At 42.7% G+C, this 17,932-nt stretch overlaps 1 protein-coding gene across 3 annotated transcripts; it reads left to right on the top strand.

Annotated features, from left to right (window-relative positions):
- The first annotated feature begins 3,983 nt into the window (after nt 1-3,983).
- ZNF35 (zinc finger protein 35) lies at nt 3,984-17,694 on the top strand. Of its 3 annotated transcripts, none has more exons than XM_036333105.1 (4): nt 3,984-4,092; nt 6,079-6,393; nt 8,042-8,186; nt 12,908-17,694. In XM_036333105.1, exons 2-4 carry the CDS (start codon nt 6,202-6,204, stop codon nt 14,152-14,154), a joined length of 1,584 nt encoding a protein of 527 aa, XP_036188998.1. In that variant the 5' UTR covers nt 3,984-4,092; nt 6,079-6,201; the 3' UTR covers nt 14,155-17,694. The 3 variants fall into 3 exon arrangements, with proteins under 3 accessions (XP_036188998.1, XP_036188997.1, XP_036189000.1); XM_036333104.1 differs by having other exon boundaries at nt 3,987-4,092; nt 6,082-6,393; XM_036333107.1 differs by lacking the exon at nt 3,984-4,092 and having other exon boundaries at nt 4,279-6,393.
- Nucleotides 17,695-17,932: the final 238 nt, after the last annotated feature.

The raw sequence follows: 17,932 nt of genomic DNA, 5'->3' as shown, positions 1-17,932 counted from the left end.
TTGATCCCCAGGCGGGGTGTATATGGGAGGCAACCAGGCAGTGTTTCTCTTCCTCCCTCCTTCTCTCTCTAAAATCAATTAAAAAAAAAAAAAGAATTTTAGGTTGTTTGCTTGAACAACTGGAAAATGATTTTTTAAATGTTTAAGGGAGTTAATAGACCCTAGTTCAGCGGTCTCAACCTGTGGGTCGTGACCCCTGAAAATATATCCTGCATATCAGATATTTACATTACGATTCATAACAGTAGCAAAATTACAGTTAGGAAGTAGCAACAAAAATAATTTTATGGTTGGGGGTCACCACAGCATGAGGAACTGTGTTAAAAGGTCGCGGCATTAGGAAGGTTGAGAACCACTGCCCTAGTTTGTTTTTACATAATAATACTGAATTATTGTGGGAAAATAATATATCCACCCATTAACACTGATACCAATGCAAACAATTTCTTTTCAATCTTCAAATTTGAAACCTAGTGTATGTAGAGTATCAGAATGGAAGGGCAGTCCTGTGTTGCTTACCTTGTTCATAGGGAAAAGCCCTTAACCCAGCCGTGGGCAAACTACGGCCCGCGGGCCGGATCCGGCCCGTTTGAAATGAATAAAAATAAAAAAAAAAAAAAAAGACCGTACCCTTTTATGTAATGATGTTTACTTTGAATTTATATTAGTTCACACAAACACTCCATCCATGCTTTTGTTCCGGCCCTCCGGTCCAGTTTAAGAACCCATTGTGGCCCTCGAGTCAAAAAGTTTGCCCACCCCTGCCTTAACCCCAACCCTTGAGCTGATTATCCCTGGCATTGCCCTCAATTTATCATTGTTGACATGAGATAGCTTTTTACTTAAGAAACAAGCCCTTCAAGCTCTAATTAAACCAATTCAGAATACATTTCTGAGCCGTTAGGTCCATTATTCCCTGTAAAGCAACCATTTGTTCAGTTTTCCCTTTTGTACATTTGTAAATTTAATTCAACCTGTATTTTTGAGTTGATAATTTTATGTTGTCATTCTCAAAACTCTAATTCTGCAGCTGGACTATTAATGTCAGGATTGTGTTTCCTAATTACCAGTAGTATTGAAGTGGTATGTTGATTATAATAATTATTAATTCAACTCCAAATTTCCTTGAGGGCTGGTTCCTCATTAGAATGAAGGTACCCAAAAGTGAATACTGGAATGGGCCCAAGGTTAAAAATTAAGACCTGGTTATGAGTTAGATTCTTCAACTTGGACAAATGCCTTAATTTCTTGGAACTTTGATTTCCTCATCTGTTAAGCAGGAGGAAGAATACCTCATGAAGTTATTACAAGGTAATGAATATGAAATTGTTTTATATCCATGCTGCAGAAGAATCACCCCGGATTATGTAATAATTACAAAGGTAAATGTTCTTTAAGAATGGAGAAAACTAGCATTTACCTCTTAACCAATTAAAATGCAACATTATTAAGGCTGAAACAACCCATATAATGTGCCTCCTCATAGGGATGCAATAAGCTAAAAGTATAACCTGAATTCATCAAGCTTCTTGGACCAAATTGCCAGTTTACAGGACCTACAGGAAGCAGAAAAACAAGATAAATGACATCAGGAGAAACAAATTCAGATGTGGGATATTGTACAAGAAAACTGCACTGTATTCTTCAAAATGACGATGAAAAGGGGAGAGGTGATAATCTTTGAAGCTGGATGAGTATTGAGAGTTCATTGTACTGTTCTCTGCTTTTATATACAGTATGTATAAAATTTAACAGTAAAAGGTATAAAATGTGAATTAGGAAGTTGTGTTTAAAAGATACTAAAGATCATTCAGCAAGTGTGGCTCAGTGGTTGAGCATCAACCTATGAAGCAGGAGGTCACGGTTCGATTCCTGGTCAGGGCGCACGTCCTGGTTGTAGGCTTGATCCCCAGTGGGGTTGTGTGCAAGAGGCAGCTGATCAATGATTCTCATCATTGATGTTTCTATTTCCTTCTCCCCCTCTAAATCAATAAAAATACATGTTTTTAAAAAAGATACCAAAGAGCAATAAGATGCTAAGGCAGGAATAGACTCACACAAATGCCCAATTGATTTTTGACAAAGATACAAAAGGAATTCAGCAGAGGAGGGACTTTTCAGCAAATGCTGCTGGAACAATTGGATGTCCATAGGCTAAATAAATGAATAATTGGGAACTAAGCAAAGAATTCTTAGATTTTTATAAAAAACATGCTCCATAAGAGGAAAAAATTATTTGCTCTTTAAAAGACTCTTGAGAGGCCCAGGCTGGCATGCCTCAGTGGTTGAGCATCTGCCTATGAACCAGGAGGTCATGGTTTGATTCCAGGTCAGGGCAGATGGCCCAGGGGTGTTTGGGAGGCAGCAGTTCAATGACTCATCATTGATGTTTCTGTCACTCTCTCCCTCTCCCTCTCTGAACTCAAGAAGTAAAATATAGTAAAAGTCTCTTAAGAGGATGAAATATTTACAAATCGTACATCCATACAGGATTTGTAGTTAGACTATATAAAGAATTCTCCAAACTCAGTAAATGGATTTAATTTAAAAATGAGCAAAAGTCATACATTTCACCAAAGTATGGATGGCAAATAAGTAAATGAAAAGTTGTTTGACATTATTAGTCATTAGGGAAATGCAAGTTAAAAATAACTGCACAGAATCGCTTTGGAAACAGATAAATGGTATTCACATCAAATGCTGGCAAGGATGTGGAGAAAATGGATCTCATTTGCCAGGAATGTTAAATGGCACAGCCACTCTGGAAAATAGTTTGGCAGTTTCTTCCCAGTATTGCTCTTTTGAGCATTTATCCCAGGGAAGTGAAATCTAACGTTCAGGTGAAGACTTGTACATGACTGTTCATAGCAGTTTTTTTCATAATCAAAATTTGTAAGTAACCCAAATGTCCTTCAGTGGGTGGTTAAACAAATTGGTATATCTATATGATGAAATAATTATTACTCTGCAATAAAATGGAGTAATCTATTGATACCTGCAATGACTCAAGTGAATTTTAAGTGAATTATGCTGAGTGAAAAATCCAATCTCAAAAGGTAAAAAAGTATAATTCTATTTACATAATTTTCTAAAATGACAAAACTACGTAAGTGAAAAACAGATTAGTGGTTGTCAGAAGTTGAGAATGGTGGGGAGGGAGCAGGGGAGAGGGAGGGAAATCTAAGTGTTGGAACAGTTGTGTGTATCTTGATTGTGTTGATTATACAAATCTATACATATTGTGATAAAATGACAAGAATTATACACACACATTGTACCAATCTTGATTTTCTGAGTTTTATATAATTATGTAAGATATACCTGTTTGGGGAGGCTAGTATATTTGCAACTTCCTGTGAATCTTTAAGTCAAAATAAAAAGTAAAAATAGAGACTAAGGAGTGTGATGCAGTGTGGGAAACTGATTTGGAAAAACAAAATTATGAAATATGTATTTTAGGACAGTTGGGAAAATGTGAATAACAATATTAGGAAATTACTAGTTTTCTTACCTATAATGATGGTGTTTGGAGAATATTATTATGAAAGGATGAATATTGAAGTATTTGGGATGAAGTGTTTTGATGTTTACCACTTTCAAAAAAATGTTTTTCAGTATGTATGGTACAAAGCAAACGTAGCAAAGGTTGATTAAGTCCAGATGGAGGCTACAGGTATTGTACCTTTCAACTTTTCTGTACCTGTTTGATAATTTCAAAATAAAACATTTGGAGCAAAATTATCAGGGCTTTCTACGGATTAAATCTTTGTAGCTTCGGGCTCCTGGGTGCTCGCCTCGTTTAACTGCCCCTGTCAGCCCGCAGATGCCCACCCTCCCTGCACCCCCCTTTCTGAGCGCTTTTGCTCGCATCCCAGATCCGCAGCAATATAGGATACCCATCGAGAGGAAAGCACCTCCCAGATTCCTAGAGAGGCCGGCATGGCGACTTGGGGAGCCGGAAGCCCATCCCGAGGCACTTCCTGTCCGGTCATTGTTCTGGCGCCGCTAGCCGCTAGCCGAGGGGGTCTCCGCCCGCCGGCCTGAGGCCCCAAAGCCCATGAGTGCTGTGGCCCGGCCTCTCAGCAGCGCACGGTGAGCTGGGTTGGGGGGGGCGCGAGCGGCGGGGGCGCGGGAGGGGCCATCCCTGTGGTGGGGACCCCAGCCCGGTCCGAGGGTGGCTCCGCGCCCCAGCGCTTCGGGAACCCGGCTGCCGCCTACGGAGGGCCTGGCCGCGGGGAGGTGGGACACGAACCTCCCAGGAGCCGGGCGTACCGGGAACAGGCTGCGTGGGGCTTGGAGATGGAGGAGAGGGGCTGCCACGTTTGGAAAGAAAGGACATGGGAAGGAAAGCCCTGGATGGGGACTCGGTGCTGTCACGGGCCGGACGCCGATCTGAGTGTGCTCAGCAGCCTGATGACAGGACTCAGAGTGGCCAATCTTGCTTAGTCACAGGTGAAACGAGTGTTAAGGGTCTTCCTACCTAGAATTCGGCTAGTCAAGGAAAGAGTAATATTCCAGAATTAAAATTTGTTGCAGGAGTGCAAGTATTGCGTTACTCAAGAAATTCAATGTATACAGTAAGTTAACACGTGGGGAAAATCATATGCTCACTTCAGTAGCAACAATTCAGTAGCAACAAAAGGTTAGTAAAAGCATTTTTATTCTAATAAAGCATCTGCAGGGGAATAGAAATCTCTCATTCTCTTCATAACCAACGAAAATGTTAAGGTAATTGTGTTACTTAAAAAAAACAACAGCACAAACAAACCTGTTGGCTTGGCTGTGATGAAAGGGTACTGTTAAGTTAGTGGTGTGATTTGGTGTGGTCCTTTTAGGAAGCAATTTGACAGTACATGTCAATCATAAATTCCTTCAACCAGTAATTCCTCTATTCTGTTTGCACAGAAAAATCTTAGCATTAATTATTACTAAGAAAATAAGTGGAAACAATCAAAACTCCTTTTGCTGAAGCAATGGTTCATAAATTAGGGATGGTTAAGTAAATTATCGCTATAATTGAGAGTACTATGCCAGAATGAGATAGCTCTGAATGTACTTACATTAAAACGTCTATCTGAGACTACTAGACTATTGTGAAATATAGAAATTGAGTTCAAAAAACAATACAGGTTGCTGAACAGTATACATATATGATCTAATGTGTTGTGGAAAAATAAACAGTAAGTGTGAAGGTGTATATAGTGTATGGCAGTACAGAGAAAAGATTAAGTAGACTGATCACTAATTTGTGTGTGTGTGTGTATATTTAATTCTGTGTATTTCTGTATTGATCCTTTTTCAATGGGAATGATAACACCCTAGGTTATTGTGTAGCTACTAAAAATGATAAGTGTGAAGAATGGCAACATGAAAAAAATCTTCTTTATCTTAAGACTAATACTTAGTCTCAGGGGACATTTGGAAGAAATGGAAAATATAACAAGCAAAAAGAACCTCAAAACTACCTGTAATCACATCACCCGGCGATAACCACTCCTAATATGTTGGTGTCTAGGCTCCCAGGTTTTTCTTGAGATTATTATTCTATTATTCTATTATCATTCTATTATTTACCTTTGGCACTAAAATTTTTGTGTTGTCATGTCCCTTCTTAAAAAAAAAAAAATACACAGAAAAACCCCATGGTGACCATTGTGAAAATATGAATCCTCATAGTTAAAAACAAAAAGTTTAACTTCTCATAATTGTCAATGTGGTTGGAAGTTTTCTCTTAAAAGAAATATATCCTATCATACACAGTGGTTACCTCTTTGGAGGTGAACCAGGGATGATTTTTCTTAATCATTTTTTGTATTTTTCAAGTCTTTACAATAAAAATGTATCAACTTTATAATCAGAAAAAAATCAATAGACATTATATAAAGCTGTTTGCAGTGTAATTATCATGGGGACAAATTACCTGTTTACAGTCCAACCCCTTCCATCCTATGTGTGAGGAGTAGAGCAGACCTTGTGCTGCAGTGGCCCCTGTCTAGGCACTGGTGAAATGGGCCAGTGGGCTTGGTAGCAGCCAGGCAAACATCTGCTTGATGCTAACAACGTTTTCTGCTTTCTCAGTAGACGGTACTCATCCTGGCCCTGGGAGGAAACTCAAGAAGATACTGTTGAAATTAAAGATTAGATGGGGCTTGACCTCTGCTGGGCAGCCCTCAGCTGCAGGAGTTCTGCTAAGCAGAGAAGATGACTGCAGATTTGAGAGAGGCCATGGCCCTGGCCCCTTGGGGCGCAGTGACAGTGAAAAAGGAGGAGGAAGAAGAGGAAAGCTTCCTAGGTCAGGCATCCAGCCAACAAGTGCATTCTGAGGACATCAAAGCCGGGGTTCCTGGAGAGGATCCCTGGGAAGGCCTTGACGGGGCAGAGCAGGAGGAAAAGGTAAATAATGGTCTGGGAGGAATGAGGGAGGAGAGACCGAAGGATCTCCAGGGGTTTCAGAGGGGCTGCTGTCCCTCTGCTGCCACTCCTGGAGCCTTGTTTCTCAGCTGGAGCTCTGGACTTCAGTCCTTTGGAACATAAAGGAGCATTCTCTTCTGATTGATGTGGCATCTAGTACTTTAAAAAAAAACAAAAACACATTTTTATTGATTTCAAACAGGAGGGAGAGGGAGAGAGAAATAGAAACATCAGTGATGAGAGAAAATCAATTGGCTGCCTCCACCCCCACTGGGAATTGAGCATGCAACCTGGGCATGTGTCCTTGACCGGAATTGAACCTGGGACCCTTCAGTCCACAGACTGGCATTCTATCCACTGAACCAAACCGGCCATGGCTGGCATCTAGTACTTTATAAACTGGTGGTTCTCAAACTTTCCTACACAGAATTACCTGGGGAGCTTTTTATAAAACTGTGATGCCCATGCCATACTGCATTCCAGTTAAATCAGTATCTGGGGGCAGGACCCAGACTTGTCCAGTTTTAAAAACCTTCTAGTTGGCCCTAACCAGTTTGGCTCAGTGAATAGAGCATGGTCCTGTGGACTGAAGGGTCCCAGGTTCGATTCCGGTCAAGGGCATGTACCTTGGTTGCGGGCACATCCCTAGTAGGGGGTGTGTAAGAGGCAGCTAATTGATGTTTCTCTCTCATCGATGTTTCTATTTTCTCTATCCCTCTCCCTTCCTCTCTGTAAAAATCAATAAAATATATTTTAAAAAAAAAACACCTTCTAGCTGATTCCAGTCAGGATTTGATCATTCTGACCTTTGTTTCTCAAACTTTAACATGCATAGGAATCACTGTGGCAGGGTCTTGTTGAAATGCAGATTCTGATTCAGGTGTGGGGTGTGACCTGAGAGTCTGCATTTCTCACAAGCTCTCAGGTGATGTGATTCTTTTAAACTGCAAAGGACACTTAGAGTCGTGAGGCTTTGTACTACACTGTTGTCCTTGTGTTTTCAAACACACCCCTTGCCATCATTGGCCAGATGAGGTTCCCCAAAGCCTCTTTAATAATATGATCTTTGATCTTTAGACCTCAGAAAATTCTACTCTGGAAAGCCTCCCCATGTGCTCTCTTGTCTTGTCATGCACTCACTGGCAAGTTAAGTTTGGATGCTAGAGTGAGCACTGAGGTGAAATCAGAGTGACAGGGAAGAAGGTGGCAGGCTTGCTTCTCTGCCTAACTCATCATGGGGATTAGGAAAGACTGGCTTCCTTAACTTCCTGTTCCTTTTTATAAAAAAATAATGTTTGGAGCCCTGGCCGGGTCAGTTGGAATGTTGTACTATGTACCAAAAAGGTTGGTATATAGTACCCAGTCAGAGTACATACAGGAGACAAATGATGGATGTTTTTTTTTTCTCTCTCTCTCTCTCTCTCTCTCTTCCCCAACCCCCTCTCTCTCCCTCCCTCTCTAAAATCAGTTTTTTAAAAAAAGTGGGGGGAAGGTTGTTTGTTTTATCATTTCCAGGAATAGGTACTTAACATTCTCATCCTCAAAAGCTGTCGTCATACCTGACTACCCTCCACCCCCTGATCCCAGTGACCATCCTCTCATAAACCCCCCTATGCCTGCCTGTCTCTAGGGGCAGAGTATGTTCTGGGACATGGCGGTAGTCCTGAAAGCCACGCAGGAGGTGCCTGCTGCTTCAACCCTCAGCAGCTGCTCGTTATCAGGGAGTCTGGCCGAGAGCGAGACACTGGAGACTCATGGGAGCATGACCTCCCCAGGTAAGTTCAGCCTGATTCAGAATGCTGAAAGGTGCCCATGCATTTGTCACAGGAGATGGCTTATTTTGCATAGAGTCTCAAGACACCAAACACAGGTGGACTTCAGATTCACCTTTTAATCACATTTATTGTTGAGCAGGTTTCATATCTATTCACACATATGGGTACACATCCTCTTCATATACTTTATGTTTAGCATAGGTTGGTGATTTTGAGAAAATGCCCTGGAGATGTTCTGTTTTCCTAGAACTTCTTACACATTCTAGAGGCTTTTGAGCAGTAGTGTCAGCTGTAATGGTGTTCAAAACTAGGTCCTCATGAAGGATATGGTGGTTTATCATCTGGTTCTCTAAGCTGGGACTTAGGAAAGGGAGGTATCCTATATAATAAAGAGCTAATATGCTAATTAGACCGGACAGCAGAATGACCTTCTAGAACAGGGGTGGGCAAACTTTTTGACTCGAGGGCCACAATGGGTTCTTAAACCGGACCGGAGGGCCGGAACAAAAGCATGGATGGAGTGTTTGTGTGAACTAATATAGATTCAAAGTAAACATCATTACATAAAAGGGTACGGTCTTTTTTTTTTTTTAGTTTTATTCATTTCGAATGGGCCGGATCCGGCCCGCGGGCCATAGTTTGCCCACGGCTGTTCTAGAACGACCTTCCAGAATGACCAGTGGGCAGGGCCACAAGCCAGCCAGGGCCGCTAGGGCTGAGCCCCTTGCATGAATTTCGTGCACCGGGCCTCTAGTGTTATATATCTAACTAGCAGTGGCAGAGGCTTTCCAAGGGAGTGATGTGTAACTGGCTGAAGAATGTGGTAGCCATGAGTCCTCTGTTGTGGAAGCGAACCCTGGACATCTACCAAGGCTCCTTTGGGCACTCAACTTTATGAGTCTGTCTGGTACAGGGCAGAGTCTGAATATTTTGAACCCATTTTCCTTACTAGCCAGTTCCTCAGGCTTTTGTGGTCCAACTCACGTTCTTACACCAGTGTTGTGAGGAAGGTTGGGATCTCCGCCTTTCATCTTCTTGTCCGTTTTTTACTTATTCCCCAAACTCTTCGCAGCTTCTGTTCACTTTCTGCTTTCTATTCCATTCTCTCTGATGTATTCCCCTGTGTAACATTTTTTCTCTGTGTCCTTGCTTTATCAGTCATTCATAGTCTTAACTTCCACAACTGTACCTGTCCGCCAGGAATGGCCTTTATTTTCCTTCTCTGCCTCTTACCTCAAGACTCTGTTCCCAGCTAAGACTTACTGTTCTGTGCTGCCAGCCACTTCCACAGCAGCAGGTCAGAGCAAGAACACTGAGCTCTGAGAAGTAAGAGAGATCTGAGTGTAGTTGGTGCCCTGCCTCTGATAATTATATGGCCTTGAGCAAATCTGTTCGCTCCTGGACCCCCATTTCCTGTTCTGTAAATGCAGTGCATTCATTCGATATGTACAGGGTTGATTGGGGGCCAGTTTCCTCTGTGCTAGGCAGGACAATTGTTGCAGGGGCTACAGCAGTAAATAAGACACACTGCCCTTTTGTGGCTCCCACTCAAGTGAAGGAGAAGCTTCATTTTGGTGCTAAAATAATATACATGAAAGTGCTTTGGAAATTGTGACATGTTACTGGGTTTTCAAAGTTTGAGAGAGAGTGTCTACAGTTTTCTGTATATTGATTAATGTTGAATTTATTTATTTATTTATTTATTTATTTATTTTAAATATATTTTATTGAATTTTTACAGAGAGGAAAGGAGAGAGATAGAGAGTCAGAAACATCGATGAGAGAGAAACATCGATCAGCCGCCTCCTGCACATCCCCCACTGGGGATGTGCCCGCAACCCAGGTACATGCCCTTGACCGGAATCGAACCTGGGACCTTTCAGTCCGCAGGCCGACGCTCTATCCACTGAGCCAAACCGGTTTCGGCAATGTTGAATTTATTAAAGTTTTACATTAAAAACCAATTTTTAAGCCTTTATGCATAACTTATTTTTAGTTCATTCAAACATCTTGAAATATTTTTATAAACATGAGAACACTTGTGCTTTGTCTGTGGTTCATGGTTATGTAAGCTCCAAGTTTTGCAAATTGAATTTTTTTTAATATATTTTTTATTGATTAAGATATTACATATGTGTCCTTATCCCCACGTTATCCCCTACCCCCCAGCTCATGCCCTCACTCCCCCATTGTCTGTGTCCATTGGTTAGGCCTATATGCTTGCATATAAGTCCTTTGGTTGATTTCTCCCCTTTACCCCCACCCTCCCTTACCTTTCCTCCAAGGCCCGACAGTCCAATCAATGCCTCTCCGTCTCTGGATCAGTCCTTGTTCATCAGTTTATGTTGTTCATTATATTCCACAAATGAGTGAGATCATGTGGTATTTATCCTTCTCTGACTGGCTTATTTCACTTAGCCTAATGCTCTCCAGTTCCATCCATGCTGTGGCAAATGGTAAGAATTCCTTCTTTTTTACAGCAGTGTAGTATTCCATTGTGTAGATGTACCACAGTTTTCTAATCCATTCATCTGCTGATGGGCACTTAGGCTGTTTCCAAATCTTAGCTATGGTAAATTGTGCTGCTATGAACATAGGGATGCGTATATCCTTTCTGATTGGTGTTTCTGGTTTCTTGGGATATATTCCTAGAAGTGGGATCACTGGGTCAAATGGGAGTTCCATTTTTAGTTTTTTGAGGAAACTCCATACTGTCTTCCATAGTGGCTGCACCAGTCTGCATTCCCACCAGCAGTGCACAAGTGTTCCTTTTTATCCACATCCTCTCCAGCACTTGTCATTTGTTGATATGTTGATTATAGCCATTCTGACAGGTGTGAGATGGTACCTCATTGTTGTTTGATTTGCATCTCTTGGATGATTAGTGACTTTGAGCATGTTTTCATATGTCTCTTGGCTTTCTGAATGTCCTCTTTTGAAAAGTGTCTATTTAGGTCCTTTGCCCATTTTTTTATTGGATTGTTTATCTTTCTTTGTTAAGTTGTAAGAGTTCCCTATAAATGTTGGAGATTAAACCCCTATCAGAGATAACATTCGCAAATATGTTCTCCCATGCAGTGGGGGTTCTTATTGTTTTGTTGATGGTTTCTTTTGCTGTACAAAAGCTTTTTATTTTTATGTAGTCCCATTGGTTTATTTTCTCTTTAGTTTCCAATGCCCTAGGAGCTGTATCAGTGAAGAAATTGCTTCGGCATATGTCTGAGATTTTGTTTCCTTTGGATTCCTCCAGTATTTTTATGGTTTACATACCATTATTTTGGCTGGGCCGCAAAAATATTCGTTGTGGGCCGCGGACTGTGAGTTTGATATGCTTGATGTAGAGCAACCAGAAACTAGTCAGAGTTTTATTTATTTATTTTTTTACATTTTATTGATTTTTTACAGAGAGAAAGGGAGAGGGTTAGAGAGTTAGGAACATAGATCAGCTGCCTCCTGCACACCCCCCACCCGGGATGTGCCCGCAACCAAGGTACATGCCCTTGACCGGTATCGAACCCGGGACCCTTCAGTCCGCAAGCCGACGCTCTATCCACTGAGCCAAACCGGTCAGGGCTAGTCAGAGTTTTAATGCTTCAGGAAGCTTTGATGTTCTCGTGGTACTTTTTGCCACTGTGGAGCAGGTTACCTCATGTCTTACACTTAAATCGAAAAGGTCATCTTTCCCTGACAAAGGCGAGGCTGTTTCCTCGACATCGGGGGTAAGGTGTTTACTCTGTTCCCAGTCGTCTTTAGTCCCTTCTAGTGTTGCCATCTATTACCATAGCAACTGCCATACCCTAAGGTTCATCTTTCCTTCTGGTCCCAGCACTGTGACCCACAATACCACTGGTCAGGCTGTGCCTGCAACCAAGGTACATGCCCTTGACTGGAATAGAACCTGGGACCCTTGAGTCCACAGGCTGACGCTCTATCCACTGAGCCCACCCGGTTAGAGCCAGAATTCATGTTCTTAAGTGCTCTGCTACACTTAATGTTTTGGAGGCGTTTGGCCAGTGTGGCCCTTTCTGTCCATCTTATTCTCTCTCTGATATGCAGCATTCTCATATACAAAAGCCTAAGTTGCCCAGATCTTCATCCACAGGTAGGGCATCTCTCTAAGTAACTGGTGGGTTGGAAGCAGGTTCACACTAAGTGGACAAGGTAAGAAGGCAAGCCTGGGGACAGACTGGTGTCCTGCAGAACTGGTCTTAATTGTGAGATCAGTCATCAGACAGCCAGAGGAGACCTGTCTGGAGATGGCTTCCCTGGCATAAGGCCGTGTGTTAAATGTCTAGTGGAGGGAAATGGAAGTGCTGGAAAGACCATGAATCAGTGGACTCTGCTCTAGGTGTGGGGGAGATCATAGGCCAGGCAGAGGAACCTACAGAGGAGAGGTGGCATGTGAGGGGATTCTTTTTTAATTTTATTATTATAGGGAGAGAGAGAGAGAGAAAGTAAGAAAGACAGAGAGGAACTGATTTGTTGTTCCATTTATTTATGCATTCATTGGTTCCTTCTTACCAGGGATCAAACCCACAACCTTGGCATATTGAGACGACGTTCTAACTAACCAAGCTACCAGCCAGGGCCAGAGGTGATTCTTTCTTTGAATGAAGCCCTTCTACAGACACTGAAGTCACAGACCTCCTCACCTTTATGACTTTATGATCTTATTCTTTTTCTAGGTTAGAAAAAGCTGACACTTGTATTCGTTGTTTCAGGTACTGAGACCAAGAACCCACAATTATTGGTTCCCAAAACTGAAATATGTGATGAAGCAGAAAAAGCCTTCACGATATCAGGAAGGATCCAGAAAGTTGACTCTCAAGGACCTGAGTTCGAAGAAGCCTTCGAAAAAGGGAACATGTTAAAGGGGCAGAGAATAAAGAGGGAAAAGAAAGACTTCAGGCAAGTGACAGTGAAGGACTGTCACGTACCTGGAAACTTCAAAGAAGAAGAAGACCAGAAATGTCAGAAATCTGGGGAAAGATACAACCGTAGTTCTGGCCCTGTTAAAAACCAGAAAAGCCAGCCTGGGCAGAAACCTTTTACTTGTAGTGTGTGTGGGAAAGGCTTTAGTCAGAGTGCTAACCTCGTGGTGCATCAGCGGATCCACACTGGGGAGAAACCTTTTGAGTGTCACGAGTGTGGGAAGGCCTTCATTCAGAGTGCCAACCTTGTTGTGCATCAGCGAATCCACACTGGACAGAAACCCTATGTTTGTTCCAAATGTGGGAAAGCCTTCACTCAGAGTTCAAACCTGACTGTCCATCAAAAAATCCACTCCTTAGAAAAAACCTTCAAGTGCAGTGAATGTGAGAAAGCCTTCAGTTACAGCTCACAACTTGCTCGGCACCAGAAAGTCCACATTACAGAAAAATGCTATGAATGTAATGAGTGTGGGAAAACATTTACTCGGAGCTCCAACCTCATTGTCCACCAGAGGATCCACACCGGGGAGAAGCCCTTTGCCTGTAATGACTGTGGCAAAGCCTTCACCCAGAGTGCCAATCTTATTGTGCATCAGCGAAGCCATACGGGTGAGAAGCCATATGAGTGTAAAGAGTGTGGAAAGGCCTTCAGCTGTTTTTCACACCTGATCGTGCACCAGAGAATCCACACTGCAGAGAAACCTTATGACTGCAGCGAGTGTGGAAAAGCCTTCAGTCAGCTCTCCTGCCTTATCGTGCACCAGAGGATTCACAGTGGCGATCTTCCTTACGTGTGTAATGAGTGCGGGAAGGCCTTCACCTGCAGCTCGTACCTGCTCATTCATCAGAGAATCCATAATGGGGAAAAACCTTACACATGCAATGAGTGTGGCAAGGCCTTCAGGCAGCGGTCGAGCCTCACTGTGCACCAGAGAACCCACACGGGGGAGAAGCCCTATGAGTGTGAGAAGTGTGGTGCCGCCTTCATTTCCAACTCCCACCTCATGCGACACCACAGAACCCACCTCGTTGAGTAACGTAAAGGAAGAGGAAGATCTCCAGGCATTGATCATACCTGCTACCCCCCTAATTAGACACCACTGCTGTGTTCCTCCTTTGTAAAAATGAGGCCTGCTACGGTCTTAAAGATAATAGTTTTCAGGAGTGCAGCACAAAACACAAGCATTTCAGAGGCTGACTTAAAGAAAATGAAAGCTAAGCCCCTAAAGGCTGGGACTTTGTTTTTAACTGTCCCCTAAGATGTGGTGGTGTCGGAAATAGAATGTGGCTTTCTTAGAAATGGGTCATACAAAGCTAAATGGTGAAGATTCCACTTGGGGAAAGGTATTTTTAAACTAAATTTGTTTTTTTTTAAACTGGTAATTTCTTGAGCAACAGGCAGTTTATTGGTATAGGTCTGCCTGGTGGAATTCTGGCGCTTTGAACCTTGTATCATAGCATTTGGGGTTAAGCAGTGACTAGTTAAGGAAACCACTTGGGGTAGCAATTCACCAACAACCCACCTATGAATATTTATAAGCTTTCCATTCCCTAGGTAATTAAAAATATATTTTTTAAACCTACTAACTGTCTACTGCTCCTCAGATGGACAGAAGTAGGAAAATGGCTGTTTCCCTCGTTCTATACCTCATGAACCTTGGATGGGAAAGCTCTGGTGAGTCTCTTCTGACCCTTCCCGAGTCTGCATGGCCGAGCACTTGAGGTTTGATGGAGATTACACACGGGCCACAGATGCTGCTGGGCTGTACTCATTTGCTAAGATGAACAGCTCTCCAAAGAACCCACAGCTCCCACTGCATTCCATTTCAGTGAGCTGCTCTTGACGGCCCCATCCCAGGTAGGGGAGTCAAAGAACAAGCTGGCCTAGAGCCTGCCCATGTTTCCTCTGCTCACTGCTCAGGCCCAGCCAACTGGCTCAGTCAGTGTCCTTCTCACTTTCTCTGTGGTCTTTAGAAGAAAAAATGGAGCCCTTCTAATTCTGAGAGGGCCAAAGAGGGAAAGGGAAGGAGAGGGAGGGTCAGAGTGGAATTCCTAAGGTCTTGATTTTTTGGGAGAAGTTCAAAGGTATTGGAATATGAAAACTTGGAAGGATGAAGAAACTGGCTAAGGTAAGGTACCTTTGTTACCACTGAGCCTTTACTCCTGGAAAATTATTTATAAAACTATGCAATAACTAGAGTTATGTAATATTGCCTTGTATTTATATAGAATTTTATTCTTTGTGTACCTTCATGTATAACATGAACCCAGCACTTATCTCATGTTTTTACATAGATCATTACCTTAATCCTTACAACACTGAAAGAGGGGTTTGCCCCATTTACCTGTGAGTGGTCATTTAAAGCAAGGCCACGTAACAAGTGACAAATGTTCAAATCTAAGACCTAAATCCAGATTCTCTTTGTTCTGCCACGCTGTTTGTCCAACCACCTGTAATCCCCACCCAGATCTGTGGAGAACCTGAGAAAGGGGTGTGTAGTCTATTTTTAGGTAGGGATGGTGACAGATTTCAGGGTGTGCCTTAGGCAGTGTGACCAGTAGCAAATCCGATTGGAATTTAAGTCTCCTGATTTCTGGGTCTGTCCACCACCACCCTTCTCAGCATGTAAGAGCATTTATAAATGCTGCACCTAGTAGTAAGCAGTTTGGTGCATACATTTATTGTCTCATTTCTGCAAGACTGAATGTTAATCAACATGGGGCTTTGTTTATAGGGCACTTTCATATACAGGAGACATATGCAAGAAAGCTTATTCAGCTCCTCTTTTTCTCCCTTCCAACATAGTCTCATCAAAGCACATGCAACTTCCTTTCCCAGTGCCACTCTAAGTCATATGGACACAAACACAAGAAATCAGTAGGATTTAAAAGTAAGAATAAAAAATGCTCACTGATCCTGATCGTGGCTTCTGTGTTCCCCTGTCTGGGGGTGGAGAGACCCAGCGTTAACACCACATGTCTCTGCTGACCACGATCAGGAAGCTGAAAAGGAGGAGAGCAAGTGTGAAGTTTTGGGATAAGTCTCTGACCTTGAAGATAGCACAAGAGGCCAATGGTGTACTTTCCTGGAAGATAGCACCTTGAATTTTTAAGCATTAAGACAGGTAAACTGTTTTAGCTTCACATTGTATATTCATCCTCATAATTGAATACTCAGTCATGGATGATTATAATTTCCTGGCTTAAGATTTCCATTCATAGGTGTTTCAGAAAGCCACCCAGGTGGTTGGCATATAAAGCTAGGTTTGGGAATTGGTGACCAAACCTTGCAGTAAAGCAGTAGTTTTCAGCCTTGGCTACATGTCAGAATCACTTAGGGCTCTTTAAAAATTTTTCTGTTTCCCAGGCCTCGTATTTTGAAATCTCTGAAGGGGATCCATTGTGCAACCAAGGTAATGAGCCACTGCAGTCAAGTGAAGCCTGCAGGCCAAGGTGTGTGTAATCCAATGCGGTGGGAGGCGGGGATGGAAGATCTGGAGATGCAGTGTTCTAAGTGGTTTCAGCAAAACCATTGGCTGCCCTCGGGTCCTTCTATTAACCCTTGTTAAGATTCTGTGACCTAACTTACTTTATTTGTATTTTAAGTGAATGTATCAAGTATTTATATGAGCAGACTAGGTTTTACATGTGTTTCTGTTCCTCATTTATCAACATGACCTTTTAGATTTCTGCTTGTATTTCATCTCCAGATCTGAGACTTCACAGACCTGCACCCAGGTTCAGAACCCCCAATCCTGCACAAATCATGTTAACCTAGTGGATTGAGTACTAGACAGGTACTCTTCCCCAACTAATAACTCTTCCTCCCAATTCAATTCCAATCCTAAAATAAATTACCTCCCGCTTTTTTCTGTACAGTTTGGTGGGCGAGGAGTGACTATCCTCATTGGCAGAACTGGCTTCCGTTTGGGGTTTTCTCCATTTTCCTTTGGCTGGCTAGAAGTGGATGAGAGCTTTGAAGCCTCATTTTCTTTGTATTAAGAGCTGTCAGACTTGTAGTTGTCAAAGAGCCAGGCTTAGTGATGGGCATTAAGGGTGGAGCAGGGAAACCTGTCCTCATTCTTAAATGAGACCAACAGATGTGGATTAAGTGGAGCGCGGTGATGTGAAAGTGATAATGCGATTGGATGTACTTTGGGAGTGTAGGGGAGAGACTTGATCAACACACGCATACGCAAACACAGTTGGCTGTGAATTTCTCCAGGCTCAGGAAGAAGTGTGCTTGGGCAAAGCTAATCCTTCCTCTGTGATCTGGAGCCCATCTCTTCCTGCCGAGGCAGGTGTCCTCCCATGTCTGTCGCTTCTCCACTTGCTCCATCCAGTGTGCCTGACCTTTCTGAGGTCACGGCCCCTTTGGGACTCTGATGGAGGTTGTGGATCCTCTTCTGGAGACATGCAGATGGCACATTCAGTTTTGTGCTCACTTCAGGGACATTTAGGCTCCCTGAGGCCAATCCATGGATACTCTAGAACAGTGGTTCTCAACCTGCGGGTCGCGACCCCTTTGGTGGTCGAATGACCCTTTCACAGGGGTCGCCTAAGACCAACCTGCATATCAGATATTTACATTACGATTCATAACAGTAGCAACATTACAGTTATGAAGTAGCAACAAAAATAATTTTATGGTTGGGTCACAACATGAGGAACTGTATTTAAAGGCCAGAAGGTTGAGAACCACTGCTCTAGGGCCTAAAGTCTCACCTGGGGATGCACATTCATCACCAGTGACATTTTAAAAAATGAAGGTAGCTGAATTTTGCTTCTGGCTTCCCTCCCTTAGCAAATCATGGC

Source organism: Myotis myotis, unplaced genomic scaffold (assembly GCF_014108235.1).
Source record: "Myotis myotis isolate mMyoMyo1 unplaced genomic scaffold, mMyoMyo1.p scaffold_m19_p_13, whole genome shotgun sequence".
NCBI classification, from domain to species: Eukaryota; Metazoa; Chordata; class Mammalia; order Chiroptera; family Vespertilionidae; genus Myotis; species Myotis myotis.
Note: the sequence above shows the minus strand (reverse complement) of the source record. Positions and strands in the feature narration are given on the sequence as shown.

Bases quoted from the DNA above. Each gene is read 5' to 3' on its own strand.
- ZNF35 (XM_036333105.1), top strand. From the start codon at position 6,202: ATGACTGCAGATTTGAGAGAGGCCATGGCCCTGGCCCCTTGGGGCGCA. The intron at 6,394-8,041 runs GTAAATAATGGT...GCCTGTCTCTAG, and splicing joins GGGCAGAGCAGGAGGAAAAG to GGGCAGAGTATGTTCTGGGA. The intron at 8,187-12,907 runs GTAAGTTCAGCC...TCGTTGTTTCAG, and splicing joins TGGGAGCATGACCTCCCCAG to GTACTGAGACCAAGAACCCA.